Source organism: Ictalurus punctatus, chromosome 3 (genome assembly GCF_001660625.3).
Source record: "Ictalurus punctatus breed USDA103 chromosome 3, Coco_2.0, whole genome shotgun sequence".
NCBI lineage: Eukaryota > Metazoa > Chordata > Actinopteri > Siluriformes > Ictaluridae > Ictalurus > Ictalurus punctatus.
The window spans coordinates 26,906,769-26,923,779 of record NC_030418.2 but is presented as its reverse complement, the minus strand read 5'-3'; the positions used below and the strand labels follow the sequence as shown (position 1 = coordinate 26,923,779).

General features: G+C 38.8%; 1 protein-coding gene across 1 annotated transcript in view; it reads right to left on the bottom strand.

Moving 5' to 3' along the window:
* khdrbs2 (KH domain containing, RNA binding, signal transduction associated 2) overlaps positions 1–16,369 on the bottom strand; it is a 90,364-nt gene extending 73,995 nt beyond the window's left edge. Inside the window, exon 1 of the mRNA XM_017463223.3 lies at positions 16,089–16,369. Within this exon, the coding sequence (XP_017318712.2) occupies positions 16,089–16,179 (91 nt within the window). The 5' untranslated portion in view covers positions 16,180–16,369. The remainder of the gene's footprint in view (positions 1–16,088) is intronic.
* Positions 16,370–17,011: the final 642 nt, after the last annotated feature.

Genomic DNA, 17,011 nt, shown 5'->3' with positions numbered 1-17,011 from the left:
CTGTAGCTTTCGGCGAGCCGTAACAAAGTTACAGCACAGAGTGATGCTAATTAAGTCGAGAGATCTGAATTTCTGCTTGTGGTTAGGAAAATATGCTAGTGCTCACATGTAACTAGAATTTAGAAGCTAGTGGTAATGTGTGGATTTTTCTATATAAATCAAATATGGCCAGGGATCACATTCTCCCACTTTTCATTAGAACTATTTCTTCTCCTAAAGAGTAATAGCTCTCAGTATCGTAATAAGATTCCTTAATTGAACCTTTGCCTGGAGCATTTTATTCCCAGTACAGGGCTGTACGTGCACTTGTGTGTGCGTGTGAGTGTGTGTGTGTGTGTGTGTGTGTGTGTGTGTGTGTGTGTGTGTGTGTGTGTGTGTGTGAGAGAGCATCTGTACACGTGCATATGTGTGTGTGGACATTTATGTAATTTACATTTGTAGTCACAGAATGTCGTCACGATGATTTTATTGTCAATTAATCCATTAAGGAGCCTTATTATGACAGTGAGTGTTTAGGAGGAGAAAGAAAGTCACAATGAAGGGTTTCAATGAAGGAGAACCTTTTTCTGAAAACTAAAATGTTAATGTTACAGTGTCGGCAAAGCATTAGAGAGAGACAGAGAGAGAGAGAGAGAGAGAGAGAGAGAGAGAGAGAGAGAGAGAGAGAGAGAGAGAGAGAGAGAGAGATTTTTCACCTTGTGAGGACACCTGGCTGGTCCCCCTTTTTTTTCAAGTTTAAAGGGTTCCTTTTAGATACTGAGGTTAATATTAAAGTTAGAATTGGGTCTAGTGTAGTGTAGTCTTTATATCTTTAGTGGGAAGGAATGTTATAATGTTTTGGTATCTGGCTTTTTTACAATCTAAAAAATACAAATAATAATAATAATAATAAATGCACCATAGAACATCCTTTTGGTCAGTAAGTTACAGGTAGAGTGTTGGCATGGTGTTAATGCATTAATTACATATTTAAAATACAAATCAGTGGAAATACCACCTCTGTGTGTGTGTGTGTGTGTGTGTGTGTGTGTGTGTGTGTGTGTGTGTGTGTGTGTGTGTGTGTGGGCTGCATTATGTAAGCCTCCTCTTGTCTTGTCTCGCCTCTGAACCCACATCTGGATGAAGAAAGGAAGAATAAGGGACTAAGGGTTAAAAAGCTAAATAACTATGTTAGACCAATTGAAAATAAAAAGAAAGATGCTCATATCTAGCTTTAAACTCCTCTACTGGTAAAATGTGAATAGGCAAAGCCAAAACAAAAACACAGTCCAGTAAATGCACTGGGAAATGCACTGTGCAGTGAGGAGAATATGTAGCATATGTACCCTTTTCATCAAGGGTGCCAATAATTATAAAGTTGACTGCAAATCCATAATAACAAGTCAATTAAACCTATAAGTATTTACTCAAAAAATCAATAAGAAAAGAATGAGCTATCTGAACAGTATAGACTTGATTTCTTCAAAAACATTATTAGCGAAAAATACCACAAGATCAAATATGACCAAAATTTCTGGTTCACAGATGGTGGCCTCAAAAAGACGGGATACGGAAAACAACAGTGGGAACAAGAGCGAGAGAAGTTCCCTCGTGGTTTAGAGAAGCGAGCATCATGGAAACTAACAATTTGTTCAGCTGCACAACAATCCTGAAATTGTCATGATAACTGTCATTAACCTATCAGCCTGTGCATGATTGTTTTCGAATGGGGGGAAAATGCTTGATGAGTTTTGCAATAGAAAGCTTTCAGCAAGCGTCGATCCTATAATCACACTCAATTTCAGCTCTCCTTCCATAAGTGTTTTGTCACTAGTTGGAGAAACGGAGATAGAGGTGGTATGATTTCTGTTTTCATTATACAACGTATAATACGGAGCTTTGTGTAGCCAAAGATGCAAATTAAAGTATCAGAACGCGTATTGGACAATAAATTATGGCAACAATAAAGCACATTATACTACAGCGCTGTCAAATTCTCCATTCAGATTACTCAGAATATGTTGATTCATTTTATATAGCAGCACAAATATATTGGCTGCAAGGCAAATCACAACTTTCTGTACGGAGATGTTTATTTATCATTTTTGGATGAAGGCCCCAGAGCACGTGCTTATAACAGTCAGAGGTAAAGCTGTTCTTGAAAGTTTTCTTCAGGACAGAGGACTTTGTGTTTTTTGGTTTATCAGTAAACATGACAAGTTGTCTTCATTTTGTCGTGTTAACTTCAAGTGCCATGAAAAAAGAGAGGCTGGTGAGAAAACAACTGTTTAGAGATGTTATAATGGCAGTGTCAGTCACATGAACTCATTTCATGGACATCCCACAACATTTGGTAAATGGTCAATGGCGCACTTATATAGCACTTTTATCCAAAGCACTTTACACTGTGTCTCATTCACCCATTCACACACACACTCACACACCAATGGTAGCAGAGCTGCCATGCAAGGCACTAACTTGCCATCGTTTCCGCTCTACCACAGCCGCCCTCATTTAATGTAAAGATGAACATTACATTTAATGTAACGATGAAGAAATCAAAGGAAGCCTGGAGAATATCCCAAGTAACTCTGGGCACAAGGTGAGGGACAATCTACGGACAATCGGGAAATTCCAATCAGCCTACAACACATGTCTTTGGACCGGGGAGGAAATAATGGTAAAAGGCGCACTTATATAGCACTTTTATCCAAAGCACTTTACACTGTGTCTCATTCACCCATTCACACACACACTCTCACACCAATGGTAGCAGAGCTGCCATGCAAGAAAGGAAACCAGAGTACCGGGAGGAAACCCCTAAAGCATAAGGAGAACATGCGAACTCCATGCACACAGGCCAGAGGCAGGATTCAAACCACCAATCGTTGGCATATTACGGTACAATAAAGCACTACGGGATGTGCTGTTATAAACAGCTTAATTAATTCAGTTGTGACCACACCACCCAGTCACTGATTAATTTCCTATAATAGTTTTATTCCTTGGAATAATATCGGCTTTGCTGTTGTGAGTGCAGTAGGACTCAGAGCATCTGACGGAACATTTTCTCCCAATCATTTATTAGCTCTCATTTGAGACATGGCATACCCGACCATATGGTTCAACTCGGAGCATACTCACAAATGAAATCAGGTATTCTGGACCAGCTCCACAGAGCAACTACAGTACAGGAATGCTACGGAACACACTTCAGAAGACCAGGGACGGAACCTCAGATTTAATCTCTTTTTTTACCACAAGGGGATAGTATAGCAGCGCTGAAAGGCACTTTCAGTACTGAAATCCATTCGGGGTAAAATTCCCTCATTTAAAGCTGAGAAGTTCTGCATTTTATTTAACTAATAGCATTTCTTTGGCCATACATCAAGACTTTTTAGGGCTCAGTGATAAAGAGGAATTACTTTAGTGATTTAAACAAACTGGATGATGCCACCTGAGCTCCTGCTCACCTCATCGTAATGCGCTCTTGTGGAACTGATTAGTTTAACAGAATATATTGATATCTGTGCCAGCATTTCAACCCTACGGTGAGACTATACTGAGACACACTGCAATTCACTGATGGCAGGAAACTTTGGGATGAACTCAGTTTGGCTTCATGTCTCATCAGGGGTGAACACAAGTGAACTCAGTAAGTATGAAAAATTTTCGTCTTATGATTGATTTCCAGAGGCCATCTAAATATGATCCTGGCATAGAAATATAGAGTCTCTAAACAGCTAATCCAAATCTATAGAAGTATCAAACATAATTCTTCTCTGAACCATTATCATTAGGCATGAGACAAAATCTCTGAAATGTCCTATTTATAATTTCAGAGCCTATAGATTATTGGTGTTAGTCATTAGAAAATCCATCCACCCATCCATTTCCATACCGTTTATACTACACAGGAACGTTAGGGAGACTGGAGGATATCCCAGGTTACTTGGGGCACAAGGAGGGGGACGCCCCGGACGGGATGGCAACCCATCGCAGGACACAATCACATGCACAATAACACACAGCGGACAATTTAGAGATGCCCGTCAGTCTACAATGCATTTCTTTGGACTGGGGAGGAAACCAGAGTACCCAGAGGAAACCCCCCAGAGCACAGGGACAATATGCAAACAAGCAGGATTTGAGGCAGTGTTCGAAGCCCCAACCCCGAAGGTGCGAGGCAGCTGTGCTAACCACCATGCCTCCAGTCAATAGAATATGATAAATAAAAAATACATTTTAAAAAATGTAAAATAAAATAAATTATAAACTTTGATTATGGCCCTTTGGGATCTCACAAAAATGCTGATGTGGTCCAGGCAGAATTTGAGTTTGAAATCCCTGGTGTAGGGTAGATATTGCAGTGATTTGGTTTGTTGTCAATACAAAATAAATGTATTACTATTTAAAATGTAATGTTTTGCATCCCTTTAGTCTCGTCAATATTGTCTGGTGAAGCCTGAATTGGGATATGTCTTGCATGGTGGCTTCAGTGTATCGTCTCATGCCTAATTTCCATTTATTATTTTTTTACACCCACTTAAAGCTGACTTGACCCTTTTTGCTTCAGAGTCAGCTAGAAGCGTACTCTGATGTTCTTTCATAATTAGGCAACTCCCCAAGTTTTTTATATTCTCTAAAATATCTGCTTACAATATAGGATTTTCTTGCAACAGAAATGCAAATGTACATTTAAAACTGTCCTGCTAGCACTGACCAAGAGACTATGCAAACTTTAAAGAGTACAGAATTATCAAAATATGTATTTATCATCTCAGTACTGTTTCACAAACAAACACAGCCCATTAGATTCTGATGTGTGTTCTTATGCTGGATGTGGATTTGCCCTGAACTGTAAGTGTTCCAAAATTGAAACACAGAAAACAGGGGCATGGATCACAGACAAATATAACCACGAGTAGCGTTCTGCGGCGTCCAAGCACCCTTCACAAGTAGTGCCCCCTAGTGGCTAGTTCCTTCCATCTTACAATGGACACTAAAGAGACTATAGATAAACACACCGTTCAGGTTTTGTTACAGTAGCTTAATGCTAACCCTGTAAAATCTCTGCTGAAACCTGATTGGCTGATGGAAGCTATGTTTTTATGTAGCACAGCCTTCAATAGACATCACCCCACCCCCTTGAATGATCAAACTTTGCCCACAGCCTCATAATCTTGTCTTGAATGTGTCTTTTAAGTTTTACGTGAGGGGGCACTGTGGTTAGCATGCTTGCATTGCACCTCCAGGATTGAGGGTTCAAATCCCGCCTCCGCCCCGTGTGTTCCCGTGTGAAACCTGAGCTTCGCAGGTTTCCTTCCCCAGGAAGGAAGCAAAATTGGCCGTGCTCTCTGGGTGGGAGGGATGGAGGGATCTCGCGCTCCTGGCCATCACAGCAACACTATCTAATTGTGGGTTTCTTTAAGCACATGTCTGTAGAAGAGGGAAAATAGTGCTTTCCTCATTGTGTGCAATGCTGTGATGCAGTATGAGCATAACTGTGGTTGAAATTGCTATGGTTCAAGTGTCTTTGATGAAGCTTTCACCCTTCCCAGTTGGAAATTGTCAGTGGATATAGGAGATCTGACTGGTGGCTGGGAATTGGCAGGTGACCAAATTGGGGAGAAAAATAAGGAAAATATATTTTTTTAAACAGCTGAAATCACATAGTCTAAAACTGGCTTTACAGAGTAAACAGTGATAAAGTTAGTTTAAATTCTGGGGTTTTATTCATCAAAGTGAATAAAGCGCCATGGCTGTAGTGATAAAAAACGCCAGTGATGGTAATCAGCTTTTCTCTCCCAGTTAATATAGAAAGGCTTCTCCCTCGTGGTAAATGTGTGCTATTTCAATCACAAAGTTCTCCCTGACTCATTTTATACCCCCAAGCATATTACTGTACCATAATAGTGCCTTTATAATGTGACAGCTAGCTAACAAATAGAGGTGAGCAATTTATACAAACGCTTCAGACTTCAACTAATCTAGCTGGAATAAAACTACTCCAACTTCCATCAGTCCCGAGTCACATAATCAAGAAATGATTACCTGGTGCAGGTGTGTTGAGAGTTACAACAGAACCCAGATGTGGTGTGTTTGAGAGTTGGATTTGAAAAGCCTGACAGAAAATGCTTAATTGAAGTAAGATGTGCTTAAGGTATTGAGCAGCATGGATGCAAAAACAAACTTGAGGTAATTGCTAGTGAGACAAATTCTAATGCCGAAGCGTATATGGTAATCTGCAGATAGTCTTACTTGAAGCTATTTAAAAACCAAAATGATTTTGCAGCCAGCAATTGAGTGAAAATAAAGAAACCCCACACCCTGTCTCAAGCAGGAAGAATCTTGCTGGTCTGTTTCTATAGTGGATATAAAAAGTCTACACACCCCTCTTGAAATACTGCAGGTTTTTGCAGGGATGGTGGTGGTGGTGGGGGGGTGTTTGTTTACAGTAATCTGGCTGCATAAGAGTGCACACCCTTTTACAATCAGTCATCTTTTTGGTTTTATCCAGCCGTTGAAGTCATGGTCCACAGAGGGCTTACAAAGCATGTACAGGATCTCATTGTCAAAATGTATTGATCAGAGAGTGGTACAAAAGAAACATTAGATGTGCATGGAACATCATTATTATAGGCAAATATATATATTTATATTGGTTTTTCACTTGAATTTAGTTGCTTGCTATATCACATGAAAGGTAGAAAAAAGATCTGACATGATTTACCTTGGTTTCATATTTTAAATCGGTTTAAAACAAAAAAAAATGCTATTTTAACAGGAGACTTGTGTAGACTTTTTAAATCCATTGTACATCAAAGTGATACTGACTTCAGATATTTGAAAAATGAACTTAATATAGAGGTGAGACTACACTTTTGCATACCAAAACCAAAATGAATGTGTCTTGGTGGCACACAAAATCATCCACAGGAGTCTTGTAAATATAACTCACAATGAGGCTACAAGCAAAAGAAATAGAGTGAATAAAGTCAAGTCAGTTAGGTGGGCTTTTATTGCTATTCCTCTATATAGCTTGAATACATACGAACGAAATGCGGTATTTCTCCAACACATATCAGTGTGCGACGAGTGAAACTGTCAAAAAGAATTTCCCTTATGATGGTCAATGAATGATGGTAATTATTGTCCACTATTATTACAGTGTATTAGTCAATAATAGATCAATGATCTTGTGTATCCTCAAATTATTGGACAGACAACCTGATCTCATAATGATGCCTTGAAGCATTATCTTCTGGCTACAGAAGATTTTCAATGGAACAACAAAGCTGCACAATGTTTTTCACACTAAATGTACCTTAGAGAATCAAATCTGATGTGAATGCAGTCAGCATGCAAAACCCTGCCTCTGTTTCGGTTCCACTATGTGAGTCTAATAAAACAGACTTGTTTGTCTAGTATGGACAATATATTAATTTGACTGTTCAGGCCCAGACCTAAAACATATATATGGTTCAAATAGATTGCACTGTTTTATAAATGATGAAAGAGGTGCATTGTATTGCTTTGCTTCTTGGGGATTTAATGAAAGTGAAGGATTAACTTGCAGCATCCTGAATACATAGAGATTAGTTGTCCACATCGAGAGAACAGCTCGTGAGCCTGCTCTTGCTCTAACAAACGTGCACTTAATTTTGTGTTTATTGTACTGTCACTGTTTGAAATGAATTACATTCGAGTCTCTAAGACATTCATTCATCTTCAGCAGAGGTGCAAACATCTACAGTGATGCAGGAGACAGCTGAAAACTACACTTTTTTTTTTTTTTTCTTTTTTAGTTAAAGTAACAGTCAGAACAAACGGAAAAGCCAATTTACTGAAGGGGGAAAAGATGCATATTTGTTTCTGGAAGCAGTTGCTTTTGCTTTGTGCTGACTTTATCTATTTGATCTTTGCCCTGTGAATTCACAACCCAAACCAAAATATAAAACAAGAAGGTGAGGCTGTGGGCACTGGTTTGTAAACACACAAGGGTAGAATGTGCTGTGTTTCATTTACTGAATGCTATTATCATGAAGTCATCCAGTCCACCAACATGTGCTCGGGTGTTTGTGGTAAAATTCAGCATTTTCTTTCTACCTGCTAGGATTTTCTTGTTAGCAATGCTGGCATCTTTATCATGGTCAGGCTCATGGTGGATCTGGAGCCTGTCCTGGTAACTGATATGGGAGACAGGGATATACATCCTGAACAGCATGTCAGTCCATCACAGGGCATCACATAATCAAGTATCACAGAATTAAGCTGCAAACACAAATAAGGTGAATAAATATGGGACTGACAAGAATTCTTTTTATTATGAAAATCAAGGAATGAATTAACAGTAACATACATTGTATTTTTTTTTTTTTACTGGGTCAATAATTAACAGATTTTCTCTTCCCTCAGATAACTGGATACATAACTTAATCCGTTAAAGATTTAGAAATGCTTTAAATGAACAAAGCCTGTGGCTTTGGATTCTATACAGATATAAATAGGTCCTGATTAATTGAACCTTAACCCCAGCCTTAATCATTTACCTGCTTTACATAGCAAATCAATCATGGGCCATGTGAAGCTGCTTATCTGCTAGTCGCTTGTTTTACAACACTGTAAGCGCAAGAGTGGGTTTATAAGTCATTACATGCTGTTCATTAGGTCATTAGCTATTGCTTTGTCCTGTTCAGACATTCTAATCGTCAGGTAGGAACATCTCTCATTTCTGTTTCTTGGGATTTCTAAGGGAACTCCAGTGCTGACTCTCTGAGTACAGCTGTAACAGGAACAAAAGCATTCAGCTGCTGATCCTAAAACAAGAAGACAGATTTAGGTGAGCCAAAGTGCTGCGAGAATGGGCTGGAGTCATTTCAGTGTGGGTGAAGGTGCTGGTCATGGTACATGCCCTGCTAACAGAGCTGCCAATCACAGAGGGAATTTCTGTGGTATTAAATAAAACATGGCTGACTAATATGGTTGGATAAATAAAAGTTGGCTGGCCGAGAGCCAGTGTCTCAAGATGGTATTCAAACAAACCAATAAGGCGCCGCCTAAATGTTTGCTGAACAGCTGAACAGCTGTTTACTCTAGAGTCTTTGAACACCACAAGTAAAGGATGCTCCATTTTAGCACCATTTTCAACCATGTCTAAATGGTGTCTGTATTAAAAAATATACATCTGTCCAGATTGTCACTTTGGGGGTTTTAGACAGACTCTAGAAGCTTCACTTGACAAGATTTTAAACATAAACTTGCACATTTGAGAGAATTAATCCGGTGTCTTCTTTCATGAAGGAATGGGTAGGAAAGCAATGTATTTTCCAAAGTATTTTTAAATCATGAGACTTGCCAAACTTGACTGCAGATATTAATGTGACATTGTCTTTGAAACAGTCTAAATGTTCTAACTTTTTTTAAATGTGTACATGTGTACCACACAGTAAGAAGCAAATGAAGAAATAAAATGAAGGACGCAATTATGACTTTCATGACCAAGATGCTGTTTCCAGTAAAAAAAAAAAAAATAACAACGATTTACAAGTTTTAATATCAGTGCAAAGCACATGACTATACAGTTGACTGCAAATGTTTGCACCCCCATGGTTTCTAAATGGAAAAAATTCAAATGAATCTCTATTTCACAAAACAATACAAACACAGGAAATACAAAATGAAATTAATGTGTGCCAGATAAATGTATATGTGCCCAGTACTGTGTGTTCACTTATCATCCCACTAATAAAACAGTAACAGATATTATACTTTAAAACTTCACAGTCCTTCAGAATTACCCTAAGACAGCTTCCATATTTAAGGAACCTCCAGTCATTTCCTACAGACAATGCAAAAGCATCAAAGACCTGAATTAAAAGATCAGGCTAATAGAATCTGTGGGACATTTGTATACAACAGATCTAGTTGTTCCACATACAAACAACCACTAAAATTAGAGGATCATATTTATTACCCATCACTCCTGTAAGAAATGCAATCAACTGTAGACTGGAGAAACCAAGAGCAGACTGGCCGATCGTTTTGTGAAGCAGCTTCTTACCATCAGATTTCTCCTTTCCAGTGGCAAGACATTTCAACAACGAGAGACATAACATTAATGACATCTCACTTTGTGCACTGCCAGTTGTTGTTACGGGGGCAATGAAGTGAGGAAACATAAAGAGAAAAAGCACATCAACACTCTTGGGACTTTAGTGCCCCAAAGAACGAATGTTATGTTTTAACTACAGCTATTACAACATCAGACATTTCCAATATCTACTGCTTTACTACAGCCCCAGAAGCATGTTGCTGACTCAGCTGATTAAGGACTTTTGTCCAAAATTATCTGTTTCACTGGAAACTTTATGTACTATACTAAACTTTTGCCATATCTCTCTCTCTTTCTCTCTCTCTCTCTCTCTCTCTCTCTCTTGCTCTATCTCCCACAGTATAATACACAGTATAATCAGCCAAACATGTGACAGCAGCACAATGCATAAAATCTTGCAGGTGACAGAATAAATGTGATCTATGTGACCGTGACATGGTTGTTGGTACCAGATGATCTGGTTTGAGTATTTCAGTAACTGCTGAACTGTTTGATGTTTGTGCATTCTGAGATGCTTTTCCACTCACCACAGTTGTAAAGAGTGATTTATATGAGTTACTATAGACTTCCTGGCAGCTCAAACCAATCTGGTCATTCTCCAATGTTCTTTCTCATCAACAAGGTGTTTCAGCCTGCAGACCCTCTGCTCACAGGATGCTTTTTTGCTTTTGAATTTCAGCACCATTCTGTGTAAACTCTAGAGACTGTTGTGTTTGAAATTCCCAGGGGATCAGCAGTTTCTGAAATGCTCAAAACAGCCCATCTGGAACCAACAACCATGCCACGGTTAAAATCACAGAGATTACACTGTTTTCTTCATTCTGATGTTCGATGTGAACATTAAATGAAGCTCTTCACCTGTATCTGCATGATTGTATGCATTGTGCTGCGGCCATATGATTGGCTGATTGAATAATTGCATAAATGAACAGGTGTATACAGGTGTTCCTATTAAAGTGGACTGTGTGTGCATATAAAATGTAAAATATACACAGTGCCATTGATTTGGACCAGTGGTAATTAACATTTAACACAGTTTATATTTCTAATTCATTTTGTCCTAAGGGTATAAATATTTCCACTTAACTCTAAATGCAAGAAACAAATAGCCAGTATAAATATACAATACCGCATCCCCTCTACTGCTGACGTGTTCGCGATAGTAATATACTGTGCATGAATACTAGTCCAGGGTGGCCCTCGAGGTGATACCTCATCATCCTGTGCATTTCCTTTCATCTCTGTACTGAAAATGAACAGTTGTGGAGATCCATCTTCAGACTTTTCTACAGATGGAAACTCAGTCTTAATGCAGTACTTCATAGACAAGCTGTTTTTCAGGGCGAACAACATAGCTCACAGATTTTTTTTTTCTCACAGAAATGTTCCTTAGAGAATCATATCTGATGTGAATGCAAGCAGCATGCAAAGTCCTGCCTGTGTTTCAGTTCCATTATACAGGTCAAATGAAACCGACTTGGATGTCTTGCATGGGCAATACGTTTATATGATTGTCCAAATATTTGGTTGAGAAATATTGTAGTTTTGTGAAATAAAGACAGCGGTGCATTGTACTGCCTTTTTTTTTATCCGGGATTTTGGATGGATTAACCCACAGCACCCGGAATACACACAGCTGAGCTGTCCACTATAGCATGTTAATAAACAGCACACAGAGAATACATCCTCAGCCGGGTTTTATACACTAATACACTAATGTTCTTAATATTATGTTTGTAATAGTCTCACTGATTGAAATTAAGCAATAGTAATATGCATACTGTATGTGTTGAAGGACACTGTCTGCCAAATTTGCCAACAATTACAGTTAATAGCATGCAAATTAATTGCTAGCTATTTACTGAAAAAGATGCTCAATTAATCCTTAAATATAATGACTTGCAAATGAAGTAATAAGTTTTAAGGAATACAATAGTTAGGTGACAGCGTGGTATGCGGTGTATACCAGCACGTCCCAGAGTGTTTTATATCTTAAAACGCAACACTTTGCCAACAATTAAAATTGTTGTACATGTATGTATTTTTATACATTATAAATGTAACCCTTGTTAAATTTAATCCTGAGGAATGTCCAGAAAACAAGTTGGTTTCTGTTATCATTAGCAGCAATAAACTGTAGTTCCATCACCAGCCTCTCTGTTTTCTTTCTCTTTAACTTAACACGATAAAAATGGCAGTTTGTCATGTTAGAAAGAAACTGGAACTAGTACTGGGCAATTTTCAAGATTAATTAAGACACTTTTCAAAATGTTCTAATCGAGATTGTACATGATTACATCCATTCATCAATTTTCTGTACCGATCATCCTAAACAGGGTCACGGGGAGTCTGGAGCCTATCCCAGGGGGACTCGGGGCACAAGGCGGTCACACCCTGGACAGGGTGACAACCCATCGCAGGGCACAATCGCACCTATATTCACACAATACGGACAATTTGGAAATGCCAGTCAGCTTGCAACATATTTCTTTGGACCCCCAAAGCACAGGGAGAACATGCAAGCACACAGGGCGGATGAAGGATTCAAACCCCCAACCTCTAGAGGTGCAAGGCAAACATGCTAAGCACTTAACTACTGTGCACCCATAAATAATATATGTTAATATTAATATTACATATACATTGTTTTAATTTTAAAAATCTATCAATGCTGTTAGTATTTTTACATTATTTTACATCTACATTTTCCAAAGTCCATTCAAAGTTTTAATAAAAACTTAGTTTGAAATAAATTGCAGTATTTTCCAATTGTATTTTGTAAGAACAAAAATAAATAAATAAATAAATAAATAAATAAATAAATCGTTACCGAGAATTGTCCATAAATTTAAATACTTAGATTTTTTTGCCCCCTAATATCACTCTAGTGCAAATTCCGGAGTCCGGAAGACTTTCCCATGGCAGATTTACTGGCCACTGTAAAGTGTTGTTACCTGAGACTCCTTCCATAAATGTTAAATAAATGTCTCTTTACAGAAAATGTCAACAACAATTATAAGGTTGTTTTTTTTATTCATTTACTAATTAATATGAATTAATTGATTATTATTAATAGTAGTAATAGTAGTCATAGTAGTGTAGTAGTAGCATCCACCATCTCTATGATTTAGCTGTTACTATAGAAACCTAAATACCCTAGAAAGGATATATTAGAAAAATGCAGTAATATAAACCTGTGATTTGCCTTGAAGCCAGAAATCAAGGCAAAAAAAAAAGAGCAACACTTTCAGCCCTGTGTTATAAAGGAGTTGGAACAAGGAGATATAAATGAGTTGTTTCATAAATCATCGCTCAGATATTCAGCACTTGCCTATAGCATAGCAGTATTTACCAAATAAAATCAAGGCATCAAATTTCATCACTGATTATAAAAACTGAGAATTTAAAAAATGGATCAACGATCTTCCATATTCAGTGACACAGAGATCAAGTGACTGTGTGAAACAAGGCCAAGGCTGCACGTCTTTCAGCACATTAACATCTCTTAACTCCAGCTGCACCGCACTAGCAAACACATTTATCATCCCTGTCTGCCGGAGAGAAGCAAAAATCCCCAGCTGTCATGTGTGTCTTGACACGGAGGCTGTACCTCCCTCCGGGTGAAACAGGCTTTCTGAGATCCCCCTTTTAGCCTCGTGAAGCAAATGAAGCGCTCCCTAACACACACACAACACATCCTGAACCTGGAGATCAAGACTATTCAGAAGGAACAGGTTCAATAGCAGGATAAATCAAATCACATGTATAAGTTTTTCAACTATTATCCGATCAAAGATCAGAATAGCTGCACTATCAATCAGTAAATAGCTCTAAATAGCCAAATACCTAGTAAATACCTTTAATAAAGCCGATATTCATTCAGTTCAAAGCTGATAATGCAATTTATACCACAGCTCTGTTGAATGCTCCATTCTGATGAGCCGCCCTGATGATAGCTTTATATTGTATTATCGCACTTGTTTGAATATGTTATGGGACTTGAATGGCGGATGCTCCCAGATTTATTTTTTTTTTAAATATGTCTTTTTTTGTTTTGTTTTTTTGAGAGGAGCTTCACCATATCAGCCATATCACCTTATCATGCGAGCATTTTTGAATGGGCTCACAGCTCACTGCTGTTCTTTTTCAAACACAGGAAAGTCTTCAGGATGGAGGGCTTTGTGGTTTCTCAGTAACATGACAAGCTACATACAGTATATCTGTGTTATTAACCTTAAGAGACAGCGGGAAAATGAAGCTGCTGAGGGACCAACTGTTTATACCTGCTATAACGTAAGTGATACCAGGAACTAACTCGTTTTGCAGATGTTCCACAACATTCATCGTAACTAGAAATGGTTCAAACTTATCCACGGGGTGTTTAATAAACAAATAATTGGCGATAATTGTTTTCAAATTTGCTATCAATGTATAAGAGGAATAAAACACTCAGAGGTGTGTTTTTATGGGAAAATAATCAACTTAATGGCTGTATCAGTAATGTCAGGTTTTATTTATATATTTATTATCTGGCCAATATAGTATAGAACTGCAATGCAGCACGGTATTGAACACAATTTATGAGTCTATATACAATAGATGCACAAAAGCCTTAGTTCTGTGCAATTTAAGAAATAAAGGTGTTCGTTGTGTGGAACGGTGTGTTACCATTATAAAGAATAATGAATAGGTAGTATGAATAATCTTTGTTAATATGTAAAAAAAAAACACACACAAAAAAAACCACAAAAAAACCACACACCGTCTTATTTGTAATGATTTTTAAATGCTCTAATTATATTGTGATGTGTTGTTTAAATCCAATCATATTCTCCTTTAAACCAACACAGCAATCGTGAATTGGCTTCACTACCCTGTAAGTACACAGTAATCATATTATGATCTGTTTCAAGGACCTGGCTTTATTTTCTTTGGAAATAACAATGCATTAGAAGCCTTTCAGAGCCAGAAGTAATCTGCAATCTGAATGAAGCTTTGTGTTAATGGAATACAAAAATATCATTCATTATCACTAATTAGCAAAGCCAGAGATCTCATGTTAATTGAATAACATTGCTTAATTGAGAGTTCGAGGAAAATATCAATAATGTGAGAGAAGAATTTGAACAAAGCAGTAGTTTATCAGTGTTTCTTGCAGGAAATAAATTACAATAAAGTGATACACTGCCTGAATCTGAGTTAGTCTAAACGAATGATTGAGTCTAAATGAATAAATATACACAATAGAAAACAGAATCATGTAGCATATCTATTCTCTCTTGTTATAAAATTCGCATTGGAATTCAAATAAGGATATGAATACTGCTGGGTAATACTGTAGCGTATCTCCCCTTCAGAAGAAATCCCCAGACTCGGATTCACACCTACGCCTACACGGCTTTATATAAGTCCAGGAGGAGCTATGCGTGAATACTACCTGGGGATGTCAGGTGTGTAGAATAAATAAAGCCATCAGCTGAGCTGTGAAAAGGAAAAAGTGAAAATTCAATTTCCTCTCAATTTGTTTACTCTGTGATCTCGCCTTATCTGCTGAGGGATGAACTGGGCATCTGATGAGCACTTGAATTGGATCTGAAAGGCATCAGATGGGTCTCTGGGTCAGTCAGGGTGACACTCTGGGAGAACACTGGCCTCTGTTTAATGACAGCTTGAACAGTCACACATGAAAGGTCAAGAAGGGACACAATCTCTAGACAAATCTTACATCATCTGCATGCACTTGAGAGATCCAGTGCTTACACACCTGAGGACAAGCTCCCTGACTTCTAATGGCGGGGAAGAAGGCACCTGCACGCGGGCACAACTCACTCAGCTGGGGCTCAAAACGCATCTTTAAACCCGACCGGAGGATCGCTTATAAGATGATGATGATAAAATCAATAACACATTCGTGATCAAATGCATGATCGATTCCAAGTGGTGCATGCATGATAACGTCATGCACAGTGAGCGGAGGATGAGTAAATTCCGTTACCTTCGGCCAGAAGGCGCATCGCGTGCACGAACGACGGATCCAAGCTTTCTTTCTCGGCCAGCAGCTCGGGCAGGTACTTGTCCTGGTCCATTATTCACCTCAGTCCCGAACACGACTAAGTGCAGGTAAGACGACACACAAGTATCTGAGCAATGACAATTATTTTTGTTTGTTTTATTTTATTTTGCTTTTAAAAATAACTGTCTGATAAGTGACAGCAGCTGATATGCGCGCGAGCTCGGGAAAGGCGATGTGGAATAATTCACTGCTGCGCACCCATGTCCTCGCGCTCGGTTTAAACGCGAGACGCCGCGGATGATCCTCCCTCCTCCGCCGGAGAATCTGCGCTGTAACCACGCCCCCGCCGTGCCTGATTGGCTGCCCCGGAGGACACAAGTGACTCCTGGCAACAGTCCCCGGCGCTGACGAAACGCTGCTTACTTCCTCTATACAACTCGTCTACTACGTATGGTCCGAAATAATGCCTCCATACCCTACGTAGTCCACTTAATCATAATCTGTAGGGAGCTATCTGGAATGATCTGGAATATTTCATCTTCTGTACATGAGCATGTAGTTCAATAACCCATTTCACTCTTTTGTAGCTAGACAGGAGCCCTGAAAGGACACCTGGAAACAAAAATGGTCTGGGGAATGAAAGTAGTGCCTCACCTGTCAGAGATGTTAACCCAACATTTGTAGCTTAGTATTTAGCATGTTTGCCTTGAACATCCAGGGTTGCAGGTTTGAATCCTGCCAAACTCACGCGTACGTGGAGTTTGCATGTTCTCGGGGGTTTCCTCTGGTATTCTGGTTTAGTCCCCGAGTCCAAAGACTGGCTGAAATTTGTCCGAATTGTCTATAGTGTGAATGTGTGTGATTGTGTCCTGCAATGGATTGGCACCCCATCCAGGGTGTCCCCT